This window comes from Talpa occidentalis, unplaced genomic scaffold, assembly GCF_014898055.3.
Source record: "Talpa occidentalis isolate TD23 unplaced genomic scaffold, MPIMG_talOcc4v2.1 talOcc4.13, whole genome shotgun sequence".
Lineage (NCBI taxonomy): Eukaryota > Metazoa > Chordata > Mammalia > Eulipotyphla > Talpidae > Talpa > Talpa occidentalis.
The window spans coordinates 59,430,806-59,450,394 of NW_023601322.1; the positions used below are offsets into that span (position 1 = coordinate 59,430,806).

The 19,589-nt window shown below is 35.6% G+C and overlaps 1 protein-coding gene across 10 annotated transcripts in view; it reads left to right on the forward strand.

Moving 5' to 3' along the window:
• CSNK1A1 (casein kinase 1 alpha 1) overlaps positions 1 to 19,351 on the forward strand; it is a 45,674-nt gene extending 26,323 nt beyond the window's left edge. For 2 of the 10 annotated variants that reach the window (XM_037508966.1, XM_037508972.1), the window contains 7 exons: positions 3,058 to 3,197; positions 4,383 to 4,461; positions 5,640 to 5,714; positions 8,975 to 9,081; positions 9,992 to 10,140; positions 11,894 to 11,951; positions 16,891 to 19,351. In XM_037508966.1, coding sequence (XP_037364863.1) covers positions 3,058 to 3,197; positions 4,383 to 4,461; positions 5,640 to 5,714; positions 8,975 to 9,081; positions 9,992 to 10,140; positions 11,894 to 11,928 — 585 coding nt within the window. In that variant the 3' untranslated portion in view covers positions 11,929 to 11,951; positions 16,891 to 19,351. Of the gene's footprint in view, positions 1 to 3,057; positions 3,198 to 4,382; positions 4,462 to 5,639; positions 5,715 to 8,974; positions 9,082 to 9,991; positions 10,146 to 11,893; positions 11,952 to 16,890 lie in introns of those variants that run through there. The other 8 variants (XM_037508970.1, XM_037508974.2, XM_037508967.1 and 5 more) reach the window with 5 other exon arrangements.
• The last annotated feature ends 238 nt before the right edge of the window (positions 19,352 to 19,589 follow it).

Below are 19,589 nucleotides of genomic sequence, written 5' to 3' on the forward strand. Positions count from 1 at the left end.
GAGGAGAGAAGGAGGATGATGGATAATAGGTACATTATAAAGCAAATCTGGGGTCCATTTTTACTATCCATTCTTTCACATGTTTTACTTACAGATTATAGCATAATCATGGAATAATTTTCATTAAGTTGTATTGAATTGTTTTTATTCCCTACATACCATTTATCTGGATTGTGAGGAAATGTGATCTTGTGAATTTTTATGGACGGGCAGAGGAATGTGATCACTAGTCAGGAGAAAATTTGCCATGAGTACTAAAAGCTAAAATTTACAGTAGTATTTCTGCACTTCTGAATGTTATGCCAGTATATCAAACATTAACTTGGGCCTCCCTGGTGACCTAGGGGTTAAATCTCAGTGCTGTCAGCTTTAGGGCCTGAGCTTGATCCCAGCCAGGGAGCTAATCCACATATCAGGCCTCTCCTATCTCATCAATGCTCCCCTTAACTCCCCATTGGTCCTCCTATCTCACCACTGCTCCCCTTACTTATATTTCAGTAAATCTGCCTGTTCTGCTCCCCAGTCTGTGTCTGGTGAACACACACACACATACACACACACACACCCTTCTTCACCACCACCACCCCACACCTCTGGCCTGCACCCCAGTTCTTCTACATTTAAAAAAAAATTAACTCATTTCTACTTGCATTTGAAAAATAGACTGCATTTTTAAAAACAAGCACAAGTTTTACTTAAAATGTATAACTATAATCTCCAGAAAAGCAGCTCGGCCCACCAAAGAGATTAGACTTTGCATGTGCAGACTTACAAAAAATACATTCTCTTGTGCCTTAATGAGCATTGACTTGCTTCTCCCTTTGTATATTTGCTGCTGTTCAGTTGTATCCCTGGTGTCACATAATTTCATGTAAGCACTTTCATTATATGTTAATATTCATTTTTTAATTTAAAGCATAGGGAGCTACTAGAGCGCTTCATACAGGTACCGGAAGATAGCAACTGACATTTGAAATATTTGTTTCAGGTAGTTTTCCTTTCAGTTCTTTGCTCTTAAAATAGGAAACCTTTGTTTTAGCAGTGACATTACTTTTCCTTGGTTTATTTTCAATTTCTACAAGAAGAGAAAGTTAAAATTGCTTAGTAGTTTTGTTTTGATACTAAAGATTGAGATTTAAGAAGATAGTGGTTGTATATTTTTTCTTTGTAACTTAGTTTTTGTCCTTTAGAGTTGTGAAAGAACTCACTACTAGTGAGTCTTTTAGTTGTGAGAAACTCTAGCTTTTGAGTTGGAAATTGGAGGTACTGAATGTAGATTTAGACAGTAATGAGGCTGTGGAACCTCTTCAGAGCAGAGTTGTTGGCCTTCTTCTTTTTTCTTTTTGAAGTATTAAAGGAAGCAACCCCAGAAAATATCCCTTAGAGATTCTGTCTTAAATCATTTTACATTCAAATCCACATAAGCTTGTAGGGCTATTTTTAAAAACCACTATGTAGCTGGATGTCCTTTTGTGTTTTTTTTTTCCTTGTTTTCTTCTATTACGAATCTGTAGAACTTAAGTTATTTTTATTTTGCTTAACAGAAGTATATTTTGCTCATTTTAATCTTTGTGTACTGAGCTCATTTTTATATCCAGAGAAAATTAAACTATGGATTTTATTTCTCTTAGTGTTTTATAACTAATTCCTCATATTCCTATAGTAATTTGATTGCTTAGGAAATGAGTTTAATCTGCTAGAGAGCTTTCATCATCCAGTTAACATTTTTCTAAGAATTTAGTCTTCATTCTTTTATGGTAAGCCAAGTGAAAATAAGTGTCTCATTGTTAACATGGTTACAGAAACTCAAACCTCAGTGCCTTTTCCATCCATGGCATAACTAAGATTAGGTCACAAATATATCTTACATATTTGACCAAAATAAGTGTTTTTTCATCCACCTAAAGACTTCCTTGATCAGGTCTTTTTCAAATAAATCAGCCTTTAAAAAAGAAAAAAACCCTGACAGACTATTAGGTGATCAAGTTTCCCAGCATTATAAACTAGGACAGAAGAGACTCACTGTCAGCCTCATGGAAAGAATGGGAATCTTTAGGCATAATTAGAAAAGAACAGTAGTTTAGGTACATAGCGTATGAACACATGGACCTGCTTGACTTGATCATCTTTGTCGCTAAAGTAACTTTTCATAAGTGATTTTATGATAAAAGGTAAACATTTTAAGTAAATATTTTTATTTTACTTTAGAAAATAGGCAATTACTACTATTTTAGGTGTTTTTTGTCAAAAATAATTTTTCCTTTTAAAGGTTTTAATTTGGAGAGTAATCTGAATTACTTTTAAAAAATTAGCTACACTGTCTGATATCCTGTGTACCATATAAATGAGATAGCCACTAAATGTCAGTTTGTTCTTAAACACTAGTCTGGTTTTTAAGTTAGCCACGTGAACTACAACCACTTGATTTAAATACTAAGTGCTTTTTAAAAGATTTTAAATCAGCTTGTATTTTCCAGAAATTTGACATGCATAAAATGGTAATGTGAAGTAGTAAAATATAATTGTTAGTAAAAATACTGGTTTTGTCAATATGAAACTTTCAGAGTTCTTATTTTAGATAATGAGCTTATTTCAGTATGAGATGGCATACTGAAGAGTGGCCTTTGTAGAATGGAAGAATTACAGATAGGTTATGTCTTAGTTTTTGAAACCTCATGCTGTTTACCAGTAGTAACAGGATGTCAGGTTCTGTTTTGGAACATAGTACACTTGTCAAATGCTATCAAGCATGTATATGATTCCCCACTAGTTTTCTAAAGATAGGCTCCTGGGTATACATTGAATGACCTGGGCCTGTGAAATTGTTCTGACACACGTTCAACCACTTGACTTAACTATGTTTTTTAAATTTGATTTATTGATGAGGATTAGTAAAAGTTTATTGGCGTGTTAGGTTTGTTCCTTATCTGTTCTATTTATAACACTTTAGTTTTATATATTTGATCAAATTTTGTAGAATAGATGCCATTTAATTATTAATAAGGAACTTAATTGAACAAGGTTGGAAACCTAATGTCTCTTTATTTTCTTTTAAAGTTATTCCTTATTGACTTTGGTTTGGCCAAAAAGTACAGAGACAACAGGACAAGGCAACACATACCATACAGAGAAGATAAAAATCTTACTGGCACTGCCCGGTATGCTAGCATCAATGCACATCTTGGTATTGAACAGAGGTGAGTTTGGAAATTGAATGTGTTTACCAAGTACATCGGAAAAATCATTAGTGGGGTTTTTATTTTTTATTTATTTTTTTTAAAGATTTATTTATTCATTTACACAAGAACCGGGGTACAGGCCAGATGCGCAGGAGGGTGAGAGGATTCACCAGAGACAGAGCAGGGAGCAGAGCAGGCAGGAGGACCAAAGTACACTGCTGAGGGAAGCAGCGGGCACTGCAGGAGAGGTCTGTCACGCTTTGTGGGACCTTTGCCGGCGGCCGGAGATCGAACCGGCACTGCAGAGGCTGGGGACAGCTTCACAATGCAGCGCTCAACCGCCTGCACCACTAGGGGAGACCCCAGTGGTGGGGTTTTTAAAAAATATTTCAGTGTTTCATAATATCTAAACATGTCTTCTGGCTGAGGATTTGAAGGATGCTTGTCAATCCTTTTACCTGCTCCTTTAGTCAGCACAGAGAATCCAATTAAATGAGGCCTATTTGTTTGCTTTAAGAGTGTCTCTTGGGAAGAAAATAATTGCATGATGGAAAGTTAGAAGCACAAATGCAATTTTATCTTGATGTTTGTTTTTGCACCAAAAGCCAGTTTAGCTCTTCCACTTCTAGGATCTGGTTTGAAGCAAAATTGGTCAGTTTTGCTTGTTCACTTTTCATATGTTGACATGGGTTCTAGTCAAATTCATGTTCCCTTCATCTTTATCAATCATTCTTGCTCCTTTACACAAGCATAGAAATGACAAATGCTTCTAGGGATCTTCGGGAGAAAATTTGAAGCTTAGGAAATACCTATGAATATTTGAATACTTAGCTTACATTGTAATTTCACATTTCCAGCAGGCCAGAGTATCACCATTTCTTCAATATATGTATCTTTCTGAGCATATACGTATGTGCTGTATGTTTCGTTAGATGTTTGGTTCTTTTTTAAATGTTAATTTATTTCAGTATCCCTAAGTTTATTTTATGAGTGCCTGTGAAACTTCTAAGTGTCCTGCCGAATTGTAGGAGTGTGTTGGTTTCTATTTTGAATTCAATGAGAAAATTTTAACTAAATACCTTCTTGTACAACATACCAAATAGCTCTCTCTTCACTTGGGAAAATTTCTTCTTATGTACCTGGCTTTGTTTCACATGTCTTTCATAATAACTCTAGGTCATAAATTCATATTTTCTTTTCCAGTCGCCGAGATGACATGGAATCATTAGGATATGTTTTGATGTATTTTAATAGAACCAGCCTGCCATGGCAAGGACTAAAGGTAAACTAGACTCATACTACCTACCAGTGTTTTGTTGTAAGAAGAAAAATGGGTATTGGAGATGACCTTAATGTCCCTTGCAAATACGGAGTTTCCTGAGAATAAATTAACTTTCTTTTTGCCTTTTATTTGGAAAATCAGGTCATTTCACTAAGAATTAATAGAATCCCACAGAACAGTTTTCTTTAGGGACAGTAAATAGGTAACTTGTAGCTTTATCTGAGTGGTAGTTGACATGAACTGCAAAAGGTAGAGACTTGTCTCATTTTGCTGAGTTGCCATTTTGTTGAAAATAGTACTTATATTATTCCCCCCCCCCCAAAGTGATCTATCCAATAGTAATAGCTATATCCTAACATTTTGTTTCTATTAACTAGGAGTTTCACTGTTAGTTTTGTGTTTGTGTTAATGATGAATAACTATGGTCTTGATTTTAATAACTTAAGTTCTCTAAAGGAAAATTTTGATACTTACTGCTCTCTAAAGAATGGCCTCTATATCTATTGAGCATTTGTGCACTAAACAGATTACTAAATTCTTGTGTGGGTAGCTTTTTTTGGGGGGGGGTACACAGAAGAACTGGGGTGTAGGCCAGAGGTAGTGGGGTAAGAGGATTCACCAGAAACAGAGTGAAGAGCAGAAGAGGAAGATTTACTGAAACACAGCTGCTAAGGGGAGCAGCAGGCAAGACAGGAGAGGTCTGCTGTACCATGTGGGTTAGCTCCTTGGCCATAAATGGAACTCAGGCCTTAGGGGTGACAGTGCTGAGCATTAACCCCCTAGGCCACTAGGGAGGCCCCTTGTGTGGGTAGCTTTATCCCCTATGAATATTTTTACTTTGAAACAGGTTTAGACTTACGCCATTTTGTAGTCTCTAATGATGAACACATTTTATGGTATGATTCTGTTTTTGTGTTAAATGTGTCAAGAAAACATGCTTTAAATTTAACTTAATTTAACTTAAATCACACACCTTCATGTTCTAATCCTAGTAAGTAAAAATGGTTCTGAAGTAGAAACTCAAAAAAAGTTAACAGTTCAGTTAAATATTATACATTGATTTATTTTTTATTCTTGGTTAAGATTTGTCTTGAATCTTAATTGTAATTTATGCCAGTGTGTTAATCAGGTTCTTCTTGGTAGTGTTGAGTATGTCTGTGATTTCTTATTTTCCACAGGCTGCAACAAAGAAACAAAAATATGAAAAGATTAGTGAAAAGAAAATGTCTACTCCTGTTGAAGTTTTATGTAAGGTAAGTGATGAGTATTTTTTTAGAAATATATGAGTCAGGAACACAATGGAACATTTTCCTTGCCAGCCTTGGTAATTAAATATCCTAATAGGTATAAACTAGCTGCTTACCATCTTAAATTTATTTATTTTTTTATTCTAAATATCTCTAGAATTGCTTTGTCTGATGTCTTCTGTTTGCTTGGGCTCTACAATCTTAAAATTTGTAGGAAATACAAGAAAACAGGCAGATTTTTCTAAATGATGCTTACAAATTATGAGGAAAATTAAATTTTATTCTTAACTGTAAACTAATGTCAGAAAAGGAAGGATATCAGTAATTGGTATATTAAGGAGGAGAGAGAGAAAGGCAGGAAGATCAGAACAATCCACAATAGGAAAATGTCAAACAATAGTGCAACATTGGTAACAGCTTCAATATATTCACTTCTCTGAAATTTCAAACTTCAGAACTAGACCAGTAAGTTTTGAATGGAGAGCTGTTTGTGTCTTGATGAGGAATCACTGTCTTTTCCTTAGAAAGAACTTTGCAACACTAGGGTTCCTGAAATAATTAGTAAACAGCATACAGTTAAATAGTTGGGTGACAAAAAGAATTGCAACTGTACATTTTGTAGAAAAGGTAAAGGTTTTTTTATGTGTCTCCTATTCACAAATCTGCTTTCCCCTTTGCTACCAATCTAAATTGAAAGAGGAGTGGGGTGTATAGACTATGATCTTTACCAAGTCTTTGGGATTTGTTTTACATAAATTTATAGAAACGGAAAACAGATTGGTGATTACCAGACGAGTGGAGGGCATTGGGTGAAAAGGGATCAAGAAGTACAAACTTCCAGTTACAAACGAATTAAGTCGGGGGTGGGGGGTGTACAGCATGGGGCTACAGTCAGTCATAGGGTGTTACAAAGTTGAAAGTTGCTAAGAAAAGATGGTACATAGACTTACTGTGATCATTGCTAATGCAGTGTATACAAATGTCATTATGTTGTGCACATGAGACTAAAATGTCGTGTCAAATTAATTATGACATTCTACCACCTACCCAAATAATTTAAAAATCTGTATACTCCAGGAAGCGCAGAACATTACATTTTCTATACACTACCTTTTTTATGCAAGAGAAAGATTCATTTGGTTTACTAAAAATAAAAACATCACCCATTTTTCAGGGAGATAGGGAATTTAGTACATTCTCTGCTTGTGGACTGCTTAATATTGATCTTGAAATTGTGAACTCTTTCTATCTGGATTAGCAACATATAATTGATTCAGAGTTGAGTGAACACAGAAGTGTTAGATATTAGTATAAAATAGTAAGATATTTTTGCAGTTTCATGGTCCAGTGGTATCTCTTATTTCCTGTCTGTATTGCTTCTGATATTGGTAGTTTGTTGGTTTTTTTTTGTTTTTTTTTTTTTTAAGATTTATTTAGTTATGCACACAAGAACTGGGGTACAGACCAGAGGTGTGGCGGGTGAGAGGATTCACCAGAGACAGAGTGGGGAACAGAACAGGCTGATCTACTGAAATGCACTGTTGAGGGAGCGCAGTGGGCAAGTCAGGAGAGGTCTGCTGCGCCATGTGGGTAGCTCCTTGGGTGGGGATGGAACTAATGCTGCAGTGGCTGTGGATAGCTTCCATAGGTTTGCGTCTTAACCCCTTGCACCACCAGGGAGGCCCTGATATTGGTGGGTTTTTTCTGTTATGTTTTGCCTGCTATCAGAAAGCAGTAGTGTGTGAAGTCTACTATTTGACCCTCAGTTGTGGTTAATTCTTTATCTAAAAGGTATTAATTTCAATTCATTTGGTAAATGTTACTTACCACTAACACAGATTGTGTGTAAAAAAAATTTTAAAAGAAAAATATACAATAAATTAGTTTCCAGTGCCCACCTCCAAAATGAAATAGCTTGAAAGTGCTTGGTGAATTTTAAATCTGTTTATGTAAGTGTGGTCATAAAAATGTTGAAAGCATAGCCATTCTATCCTACTCTGACTATTGGGCATCAAAGGTTTTCAAAATGTTACAGAGTGTGGGAAGGAACTGCCTCTTTTTACTCAATCTTCCTTCACATATACTTGAGGAGAAGGGTATGTGGGGCTTTTTGTTGCTTTAATATTTTGTATTTCTTCATAGCTGGAAGTAATGTCCTTTTGGTGACTGACATCTATAACTTTAAAAATGTTGATGTACATCTTTGAATATCTTTCTTCAGAAACAGAACATGAAAAAAGAAACGTAGCCACAGGTGTTTATTTAGTAGTAATTTTTTTTTTTTTTTTTAAGATTTATTTATTTATTTATTTATTCATACAAGCACTGGGTACAGTCAGAAGCGCGGGAGGGTGAGAGAATTCACCAGAGTCAGAGCAGGATGCAGAACAGGCAGAAGGACCAAAGTACACTGCTGAGGGGAGCAGCGGGCGGCAGGAGAGGTCTGCGTGCCATGTGGGACCCTCCTCTGGTGGCCGGGGAGCAGCTGGGGATCGAACCGGCACCGCAGAGGCTGCGAGCAGCTTCGCAACCCCGCGCTCAACCGCTGCGCCACCGGGGAAGCCCAGTAGTAATGTTTTTAATAGAGGAAAATTTGAATTCCCTAAATGTCCAAGTTAATTATGATCTGTTTAGTAGTTAAGTATATGCATCCATTTAGAAGTTTATGAAGAGGTTGGAAATAACACTGATGCTTATAGTATACTGTTAATGGATGAAAACAGAATATGTTACATATGTAATATGGTAATAGTTACGGGGGGGGGAAGCAGTATCTATATAGGAAAAAGCATTAGAATGAATTTGTATCACAACAGTGGTGGTTTTGTGTGATTGCACACTTGGTGGTTTTACTTTTCTGTTTACCTAAGTATATACTGTTGTCCCAAGGGGTGAGAAAATGCACATTTCATTGTCTTCTTGTGGCAGAAAGAACATTACTGACCTCCCTTTCTCATTTCAAATTAGTAGATAATGATAAAATAACAAATTAGTGGGATGTCTTAATTTATTGAAGAACATAATGTTCTAAGAAAAGGATACATATTTCCTCTCCCAGTATAAAAAGTATACTGTATGTAATAAGGGCAGAATGGTGAAATTTTGTTAAATTTATGAGGAGGATACCAATTCACAAGTTATTTTAGTTGTTAGATCTTCCAGCAAAGTAGTGTAAAATACCCTCCTCAAATACAATTTTTCATGTAATTTAAATATATTTCTGTTCCTATGTTAAAATAAATTTGTTTTAACTCTTGAACTTCTAGGGGTTTCCTGCAGAATTTGCCATGTACTTAAACTATTGTCGTGGACTGCGCTTTGAGGAAGCCCCAGATTACATGTATCTGAGGCAGCTATTCCGCATTCTTTTCAGGTTAGTTTTTAAGACTGTAAACTTCATTGAGGGAAGTTAGTTAAATCCACCCAGCATACCTACTCTGAGAAGTAGGTTGTTTAGTGGATTTAACCAGTATGAGCAACATTTCAAAAACTGAGTTTGTCATTTTTCCATTTGTAATGCAAATATGCTTGAAATTGTTTTGAGATGGCAAAACAGCTGAGTAAAACTCAGTAGAATCTGATTTTTCCACAAGAATTAACAATTCACATTAGTGAGTGACTTTCTCTGGCCCTTGGAACACTTCAGTTTTGGTACAGAGCCCCTATTCAAACCCAAAATGAAAGCAATTTAAAAAATGACACAGTCATGGAATCTATAGGATAGTGTGGAGGCAGCCCAGCTCTAGAGTTCTCTAGGAACAACTCATAACTGGTCTTGAACAAAGGGGGGAAATAAAGAGTACAATACCTCAGATCTTAGTTGGAAGAGTAAGATTTTGGGGAGTAATCCTTGAACCCCAGAAAAATCTTCCATAAAGCTCAGGCTTAGACTTGTCCCCCACAGAGTCCTTCACCTACTCTTAATTTGTTTTCAGGAGGCACCTTCTGCATAACTGATGACTTGACTCAGTGTTTTGGTTGCTTTGGCTCCCTTTTCTCTCTATTCCCCTGCTCCTTTCAAGAAATGCAAAGGCAGCTGCTTTTTGAGAAGGGAGAGGATTATTTTTATACTAAATAGCAGGCTGTTTTCTTTTTCCTCCAGTCTTGACATGCAACAAGTAGAGTTCATTATAACTGAATCGTTAAAAAATTATCCTAGGGATAGATATCTTTTAGAAGCTTCACACGTAAGAGAAAATACCCATCTCCTTAAAAATGCTCTGTCTGGAAAGTTCAGTGGACTCAGTTGTTAAAGGATTAACATACAAATTTCTATTTTCCAGGACCCTAAATCACCAATATGACTACACATTTGATTGGACAATGTTAAAGCAGAAAGCAGCACAGCAGGCAGCCTCTTCAAGTGGGCAGGGTCAACAGGCCCAAACCCCCACAGGCAAGCAAACTGACAAAACCAAGAGTAACATGAAAGGTTAGTAGCCAAGAACCAAGTGACGTTACAGGGGAAAAAAAATTGAACACAAAATTGGGTAATTCATTCATTTCTAACAGTGTTAGATCGAGGAGGTGGTTTTTAAAATGCATAAAAATTTGGCTCTGTTTTAAAAAAAAGACGTCCTTGGAAAATTTGACTACTAACTTTAAACCCAAATGTCCTTGTTCATATATATATGTATATGTATTTGTATATACATATATGTGTGTATATTATATCATTTCTCTTGGGATTTTGGGTCATTTTTAACAACTGCATCTTTTTTACTCATTCATTAACCCCTTTCCAAAATACACATTTGGTGTTGGGAATATGGTATAATCAATCAATCCAAAATCCTAGACCTAACACTTGTTGATTTTTAATAATGAATCTGGTTAGCATTGGTATTTTGACTTTTCTTAGACTAACAGTGTTAAGAATTTTTTTGCATGTTAATGCATTAGCATTTAAAATGGACAATTGTGAACATAATCTAATTTCAAGATGTGAGTCTGGCATTGCCCCAACGTGTCTGTCTTCTCAGTTGCAGAGCGTCTCATTTACTCTCATAAAAGCTCAGGTAACTGAAAAGCTTGGCACATCTTTCCTAGTTACAAATCTCTTAATTGCTTTTTAACTACAGATGTTCTTAATTTCAAGATGATTCTTTGATTTTTGTCTTCATTTTTTAGTATCTTGCAAATACTCAGGGCCTGGGGAGTCCCGTGTGGAATTGAATTCTGCAATTAGACCTTGCAAATTGAAATGAAGTGGGGCAAATGCCATTGAACTACGAAGCTCTATTTCCTTTCTCTTTCTCAGGCACTCTTTATAGCACGAAGGAGTAGAACTGTTAGGGCACAGCTCCGTTTCTTACCACTGTTGCCATACAGTTGGACTCCTGTGTTTGATGTTTTTTGCTTGTTTTTCTTTTCCCCTTTCTGGGGCTTACCTGCTGATTACCTGCCTACTTTCTGGAAGTGGTGGGCTCTGGTAAGATTCGGTTTTGGTTTCTAATTATATAATTTCTGAATGACTGCTCTAGTCTGAACTTGATCTTCTTTGGTCCATATTTTTAGTGTTGTATTTAAACAATTTTGTAATTTAAAAACAGACTAATCTGAGAATGCTTTTCAAGAAGTATAATTAACTGATGTTATCCTCATCCCAGCAGCTTATCTATTGGGAATGAAATTGAGATCCTTCTCTTCCATGTTTTGTATTGGGGAAGGCTTCATAGATGGAGGCTGATGGTAGTGGGGGTTCCAAGATGAGGAAAATTCTTAGCTTAGGATGTTAAACTAATGTTTGCCCAGTGCTCTGCCTTTGCATCTCAATTGGGACTTAATTGCCCCTTTTGATTGTTTTAATTATGGTATCATTTAATCATAGTGCTGAGAACTTCTTAATGAGGTAGGTAGCTAGTGTCACTGAGAAATAGCCCTACCTTTTAGATAAGATTAGGTAGTCTGAGGACTTGTTATACCTAATGCCTATAGTGCTTTTGTTTTTTCTCACAAAATGAAACAAATTTTTGCCTAAAGCTAGCTGGGATAATAGGATCATCACGAGTTGCAGTTTCTAGAACTAAAATTAGATTGAAATCTCTTCTGACCTAGAATATTTCACTTCAGGCATTCAGCAGCCTTCAGAAAGAATTACTTTATTTTGAGCTAGTTTCCATTGTTAGTTTACTATGTGTCTCTTACTCAATAAACAAGCAGAATTTTTGTCCTGCCTTATCCAGGTCTAAAAGATGAGAAGTTGGATCCACTGAGTTAGTATGTTACCTTGGAAAAAAAATTGTAATTAAACTTAAGTTTAATCCTTATTTTTGTATTGTAGCTATTTTTCATAAAGCAACTTAAAATCTTACAAGATTAAATAGCATTAGACATGGGCTGTATGATATTACATAACCACAGACTTGGAAAATTTTGAGGAAATTGGACTTACTATAAAACACATCACACACATCATTGACTGTTTTAAGATATACAGTTACAAGTGATGTATTTTGGCTCCAACAAAATACTGCTTGCTACTAAAGCATGCTACTCCACATATACAAACAACAAAATTCTTTTTGATCTTTGACTTCTTGAAAACATTTGTATTATTTTGGATGATAAAAAAAACTTGCTGCCCAAAACATACCTTACACAAAACCCCCTATATAGAAAGCCATTGAAGTCCTTAGGTTTGAGGATGCTGAAATAAGTATTGCCCTCCCTTCTCCTCCAACCCCCTCCTCCGAGTCATCAACATTAAGAAATCTTATGAAGTCTAGAGATCGAAAACAACTGATTCAGGTTACTTCTCACTCCAATCTCTAAGTAAAAACGTGTTTGAAATCATGGTTTCCTAGGGTCCACTGCAATAGGCTTTTTCTTCAAGAGCTGGTACGACTCAGTGATTCATTGACCCCAGTAAATTCTTTCAGTAATGATGAAAATACCACATTATCTTTTTCTAGTTAAGTTTTATAAAGTGCTTTTTTAATACATTACATGTAAACATATATATTCTTCATAGAAATTAAACTTTCAGAAGTTTTCGCCATCAGGGAATTGAGTTTCTTAAATTAATCCTTGGCAAGTAGATATCTCTACTGTAAGAATATCTGTTCTTGCAGAAATCTCCCAGATGGTAGCATTTACTAACTAATACATTGCATATGATTTTCATTTCAGAAAACTTTATACCTAATATTTCTTCATGAAAAGCTATAGCAGGTCATTTTAGCAGTCAGTAAGAATGTCCAAAGACTCTAAAGTCTGTTTATTCAGTCAAGATGGGTTTGTTATATATGATCAATTTCTATTCTAATTACTTTTCTAAAGAAAAAACCTTTTTTCAATTTTTCTGTTCCAAAGTCCATAAAAAGACGATAAAACAAGACACCCCCTATGATTTATTGCTCAGCACCAAATTCACTTCACCACCCTTTCCTTCAGCTATAAGTTGGTTTTCAGAAGGTACTTTAAGACATTTAAAAAGTAGTAAAAGATATTTATAGGACATTTAGAATGCAAGTAAGGTTACTGTTTCTTTAGTTGAGAACACAGATGTGAGGGAGAATTTCAGAAGTCATTAAAGGTGGATCCTCATATTATTCTACTATTACCATCATCTTAATCCATTTGTTCACTACTGCAGCCATCGATGCTAAGCATAGTTTTACCATAACATTACATGGATATCAAATTGTTGATGTTGAAGAGATTAGAAATACTTTTCCATCACATTATCCTACCATGTCATGGTCTTTCCTGAACTACCTTCCAGTATTTACTGGGCTTTCACCTACCATTTATGTCTAGTTTAACTTTTTTTGACTTCACCAATTGCTGCTAGGAACATGGTTAGTCACTCAGCAACGTAACCCAAATCACAGGGGAAGACCTTGAAATACCTGGAGAAACTGATCTACTTTGAATACACTCAATCCAAAGAAGTTGCAAGGGACTTTCATCTTGTTGCTGAACTTTTTGTCAGCTTTTTTCACTGGACAGTTAAGCTGGAGAGAAAGAAAGCAGTCCAAAAAGAAGTGAAGACGAGGATGCAAGAGTTGATTTCTGGTCTCAAAGGCCTATTGGACCTATGAAACTTTCAAGCTGTCATACTGTCCAGATGATAATACAACAGTCAGGACACAGAAGAGTACAGAGTTGCTGCGTGTCTGGTGTATAATGCAATCCATCTACCATATGGGGAAGGAATCCATTGTAACAGGTATTTTAAAGTTCAACAAACTCAAATCTGTAGCAGATTGACTTCTATACTAAAAAAAGACCCCAAAAGTCAGATTATCAGTCTTTTTTTTAATGGTTAACATATGTGTACCGGCTATACTTGTCATTTATCTTACTTGTAATAAAAATCCATTTCCTTTGTCTTTCCCAACTTAATATACTTTAGTTTCTGTGGAGAATTAACAGTTTGTGGTTTGTTTTTCTTCTGTACTTTCAAGTAAGAAATCTTAAATTCTCCAAGCTAAAGTCTGTGCATAACCAGAAGACCACACAAGCATGTTTTAGAGAAAGTAGCATAAATGGCATTGTATAATGAATGTATTTCGTTAAAAATTGCTTTTTAAAAAGTCATGTCTTATACTATGAAAGGACATTAAATTTCAAAAGTCCAAGCCTTACTAATTAATATAAATAAACCTTTGTGAAAAACTTTGTGATTCTACCAAAATGTCAGGGACCTATGAAATAAATTCACAAATAAGAGTAGATAGTTTCCAGATTGAGGGCTAGAATCTCCTGGTTAGTTATATAAAAGTAAACTTTTTTTCCTTTTGCAGATTTGAAAAAAAAAAAAACTTAAATGTAACTGTTAATTCCTGAGTTGTCTCGAATTAGTCTGCCAAACCTGTTTTAACTCTTCCCCTCCCCCTCTTTTTTTAGGAACAAAGGAAGTCACTCCTTATTTTAACTGTTGTTGCAGTGAAGATGGGTTTTTGGACTTTTGGAAGTCAAGAGACACCACCTCAACTACAACATAAAAACCAAGGACTAATGCATATTTGGGAAAAGAATGCTTAGTACTTGAAGACTGAATGTTGAATCCCTGCTGAATGATCCTATGGAGATTTTTTTTCCTAAACAGACTTCAGTAACATATTAGGACAATTCACTGGAGAAACTTTGATTCCTGGGTGGAGTATCCTACCATTGGCCAGTCTGAAGAGTTAAATCTGGATTTGACTGCTCTGTTCTACCAGGAATATTGTTTAGGCTAGCTCCTTTAACCAGTCCCTAAACAATTGTAATCATTTAATTGACCCAGCCATTCCTCAAATGCCAGATTAAAAGATGAACAAGTATCATTCGTACCTACACAATTCTTGTCCCTATTAAAGACACAAGAGTTTTCTAATATTTTGACTGACAATGTAACTTACATTCCTCTTTAGTTTATCTAATTTGGGTTTCATTAGACAGTCTTTAATATTTTCCTTGCTAATCCTATTTAACAATATAAATCAAATGTAGATAGTATTCACTGTGGGGAAATTTTCAGGAAGTTTTGTTACCAATGCCATTTGTAGCATTTGCTTTCTGAACTTTAGTAATTATGCAGGCAGCGGAGGTCTTTTCTGTATATCTGGGTAATTAGGCACAATGGAGAGACAAAGAAGTATAGCACTTGGATCTGCCCTCACATGAAAAAGTTCCTAGTTAATGTATTTATCAAGCAAGTACACATACGTCCTGGGTGTTGAAAAAACAAATGCACATATATATGGAAAGGAAACCAGAACTATTTTACTTGTCCTAGAGAGCACATTAGGGTATGGTCTAACAAATACTTAAGTACAAGAAAAGGAGTTTATGGTTGACAAAAACATAGTTTGTGCTAAAGAAGTGGGAAAAGAGCAAAGTGAATTAAAATGAGCTGATATTAGGTAGACTAGAAGAGTTTAGAAGGTAGTGGGCCAAGGAGCATCTTCAAGGAAGGGCCGTAGATGCAAGGAGATGGGTGCTGGTGCCATTTTCACGTTAACTACTGCAAGGCATACTTCTATTTGCCTAGATAAAGCATGTAACTACCTGAAACCTCCTTCTATTGAAATCTGCCTTTGTGTTGAAGCTCCAGTCTATTAAAGTGGGGGGCGAGGGAAGTGTAATGTGTGTAAGGTGAGAAGGCATAAGAAAAAATAAAAACGAGCTTCCCAGGTGGCGTAGGGACTAAGTCTCAGCACTATCACTGCTGTGACTTGAGTTTAATCCTTAGCCAGGGAGCTAAACTGCATATGGCCCAGCAGATCTTTCCTGTCTGGCCACCTGCTCCCCTAAGCAGTATATTTCAGTAAATCTACATGTTCTCCCCACTCTCTCTCTCATGAATCCTCTCAAAGCCCACTCCTCTGGCCTACACCTCAGTCCTCTTACGCAAAAAATAAATAAAAACAAGTTCATCTCTTTACATTTTCAATCAGTGATAAAACCTAGCTTTTTTAATATAACTGATTGAAGTAACCTTTTTTAAAGGTAAGAGGTCTGAACAAAAATGATGGCTTGAGGGCCTCCCTGGTGGGACAGGGGTTAAGTCTCAGTGCTATCAAGCAATCACCAGCAGACCTCTTTTGTCTTGCCTGCTGCTTCCCTCAGCTTTGTATTTCAGTAGATTGCCTGTTCTGCTCCCCACTCTGATGAATCCTCTAAACCCCCTGCACCTCTGGCCGACACCCCAGTTCTTCTATGCATAAATCTTTTTAAAAAAATGATAAGCTTGAGAGATTTGTGGTCAGTGAAATTGAAATTCAAATAATCACACCTTGAATACATTTATTAAAGCTTACCATTTTTGCATCAAAAACAGTATACAGGAAGGTTCTTGTTTCAATATGATTATAAAGTACACTTTCTAGTTAAAGCAGTTTATTTTTCATTCATTTCACAAATAGTTGAACATATCCTATGTTCTAGGTACCAGAAGTACAAGATGTGAACAAAACAGGCTCATTTGAACTAGTAATTCTCTAACTTGAGAATCATGTGCTGACTGGAAGACTCCATGTAAATCTGTCCTACCTATTGGTCCAGAACAGAAAAGTTTCATTTTTGCATTTAAATTGAAAGACCAATATTTAAATGAGTGAAAATAACTTGAGTCACCATTCTACAGTAATTATTGGCCCAGTTCCACCTAATTTCCCTATTTTTGGTATAGTGTAAGAATTTTTTAAACTTGGAATTTTAACATTCTTTTTTTGTTTTGATTCTTTAACAGGTTTCTAAGCATGAATGAGGAACAGAAGAAGCAGAGCAGATGATTGGAGCAGCATTTGTTTCTCCCCAAATCTAGAAATTTTAGTTCATATGTACACTAGCCAGTGGTTGTGGACAACCATTTACTTGATGTAAAGAACTTCCTTCAGTATAAACTGGCTCTGGACAGCATTGGTGATGCTGTGTCCTGAGTTGTAGCGCTGTAATTGTGAATATTAACTGAGATAGTGAAACATGGTGTCCAGTTTTCTATTGCATTTTTTCAAGTGGAAAAGTTAACTAAATGGTTGACACACAAATTGGTGGAGAAATTGTGCATATGCCAATTTTTTGTTAAAACCTTTTATTTTGAACTATACTGCTTTGAGATCTTATTTCGGAAGAACGGCATGAACAGTCTTCGGCCACAGTTGTGATGGTTGTAAATGCTCACAATTGTGCGTCTTAGGGTTTATCCATCCCTGGGGTTTGCAAGTTGTTCACTTAAAACATTCTTTAAATGGTTGGCTTCTTGTTTGTAAGCCAGCTGATATGGTAGCAACCAAAGATTCCAGTGTTTGAGCATATGAAAGACTCTGCCTGCTTACCTGTGCTAGAAATAACAGCATCTAAAGTGAAGACTTAAGAAAACTTAGCGACTACTAGATTATCTTTAGGACTCTGCATTAACTCTATAATGTTCTCGGTATTAAAAAAAAAAAAAAGCATACTTGTCACAAATTTAGTTAACATCTTACAACTGAATATGTATGTATGTTGCTTAGATAAATGTAATCACTGTAAACATCTCTATGATCTGGGATTTCGTTTTTATTTTGAAATGGGAACTTTTTTGTTTACAAGTTCATTAAAAACTAAAAACTGTTTCTGTAAGGAAATGAGGTTTTTTTTAAACAACAAAAATGCCTTGCTGACTCACTATGAAATCAAAATTGCCCCAATTTTTTAATAGACTACTTCAAGCCATTTGTTACATATGATTCCTTTGCAAATCATTTTAGATAGAGTGTTTTGACTTGTCAATTTTTTATTTAAAAAGTTTTTTTTTTTTTCTCGTCCTAAGGGGAAAGGCATTCTGTGATTTTTCTTTTCTTTTTTTTTAAAGGACTTGTAGGTACAATACCTGGAACTGCAGATGCCAAGACCTGGTATTGTAATTCGTACCACTGCAGACTAACCGCTGGGCTGATTTTGAGTAATAACGAAAGCTTTAAAGGGTTTGACTAGCAAATGAAATTTTTCTTTAAATTCCTAGTTAATTGGCTTTGAGCAGATTTACTTACCCTCAGAGTGCATCACACCACTTAAATTTCCATTTGAGGGCTGACCCTCCCCAACCTCACCCAAACCGAGAGAGCTTTCTCTCTCAATTTTAAATGCACCTTCTTTGTTTTTTCTAACCTAAGAGGAAAATAAGTTTATTGACCACAGTTCTCCTTAAGTAGTATAACTTACTCATTTATAACATGTCAAGATAAATTTAAAAGAACCTCTGTCTGAAAATGCTGCCAGGAGCCTATTGTGTAAATGTAGGTATTTTGTAAAATAACCTTGAAACTGTAAATTGACACGTGTTTGGTTCAGATAGTGTCAAGTTTGATTTTTTTTATCTGAAACCTACTTTAGCAATAATTAATTCCATGATTGCCACAATCTGCCATTAAAGGATATATTAGCATCGACATACTGCAGTAATCTTAATGATTATGAACTTTGGGGTGGGCAGCTTCTTTGTTTCTTTTCTATCCACTCATGTCAGTTAAGGTATTTGTTTCTTGACTAATAAACCCTTTGATACTTTTAGCCAGAAATCAGTCTCATAAAGCTATTTTTGAGTATAGTTTGTGTAAAATAAAAACGTTTGGCTTTGGTAATAACTTTTCCAAGCTGAACTCCCTCTAGCAAGATATTTTTCAGTGCTTTTATTTACTATGCACTTAGACTATGCACTTTTTCTGAAATATTTTTGTAACACTTAACTTTTTTGTATTTTTGCCATTTGAAAAGGTTGTGGTTGTAGTTGGTCTGTAATTCAGTTGCAGATTTAAAACTGTTAGCTTTGTAAATCAAAATATAGGTATTCTTGTGTGGTATATCTTCATTCCGTCTGCAGCTGGAGCTGGAATCCCATTGATCTTCTAGCTACCATTCATTTTCTTCACAGTTCTCAGAAGAAGAATGAAATTGAGTGAATGATGTTACTAATCCTGTCGGGAGATGAATCTCATTTCACCAAAATTAAATTATGTTTTTCCACTAAAATGACACAAGTTGAAGACACATCACTCTGAAATTGGAAGACCTCACCATTTTAAGGCTCCACAGTGGCTTACTCCGCTGAACTCTAGGTTACTTAACTGCTCTTTACTTTGTTCACCCATTGGGGGGTGCAGTTTTTTAAATGTTGGGAGATGGCCATTCTAACTACTGTTGATTGTCTGTTTTGGGAAGGTATAACAAAATAAAAAAGAATATATATGAAGGGAGAGACTGGTTATCTCCTCCCATATGGTTGTGCTCATGCTCTTATAGCCTACAAATGGATTTTTGGAGGTTTGCTTTTACTAATACTAAGATTTTTCTATTTCTACTAGTCCTTGCAATTTTGTTAAATGTTTCAAGCAGAGTATACTGTAACAATTACAAACTTAATTCCATTATAATAAAAATACTAGACAAAAGGATTTTATAGCCCAAGCC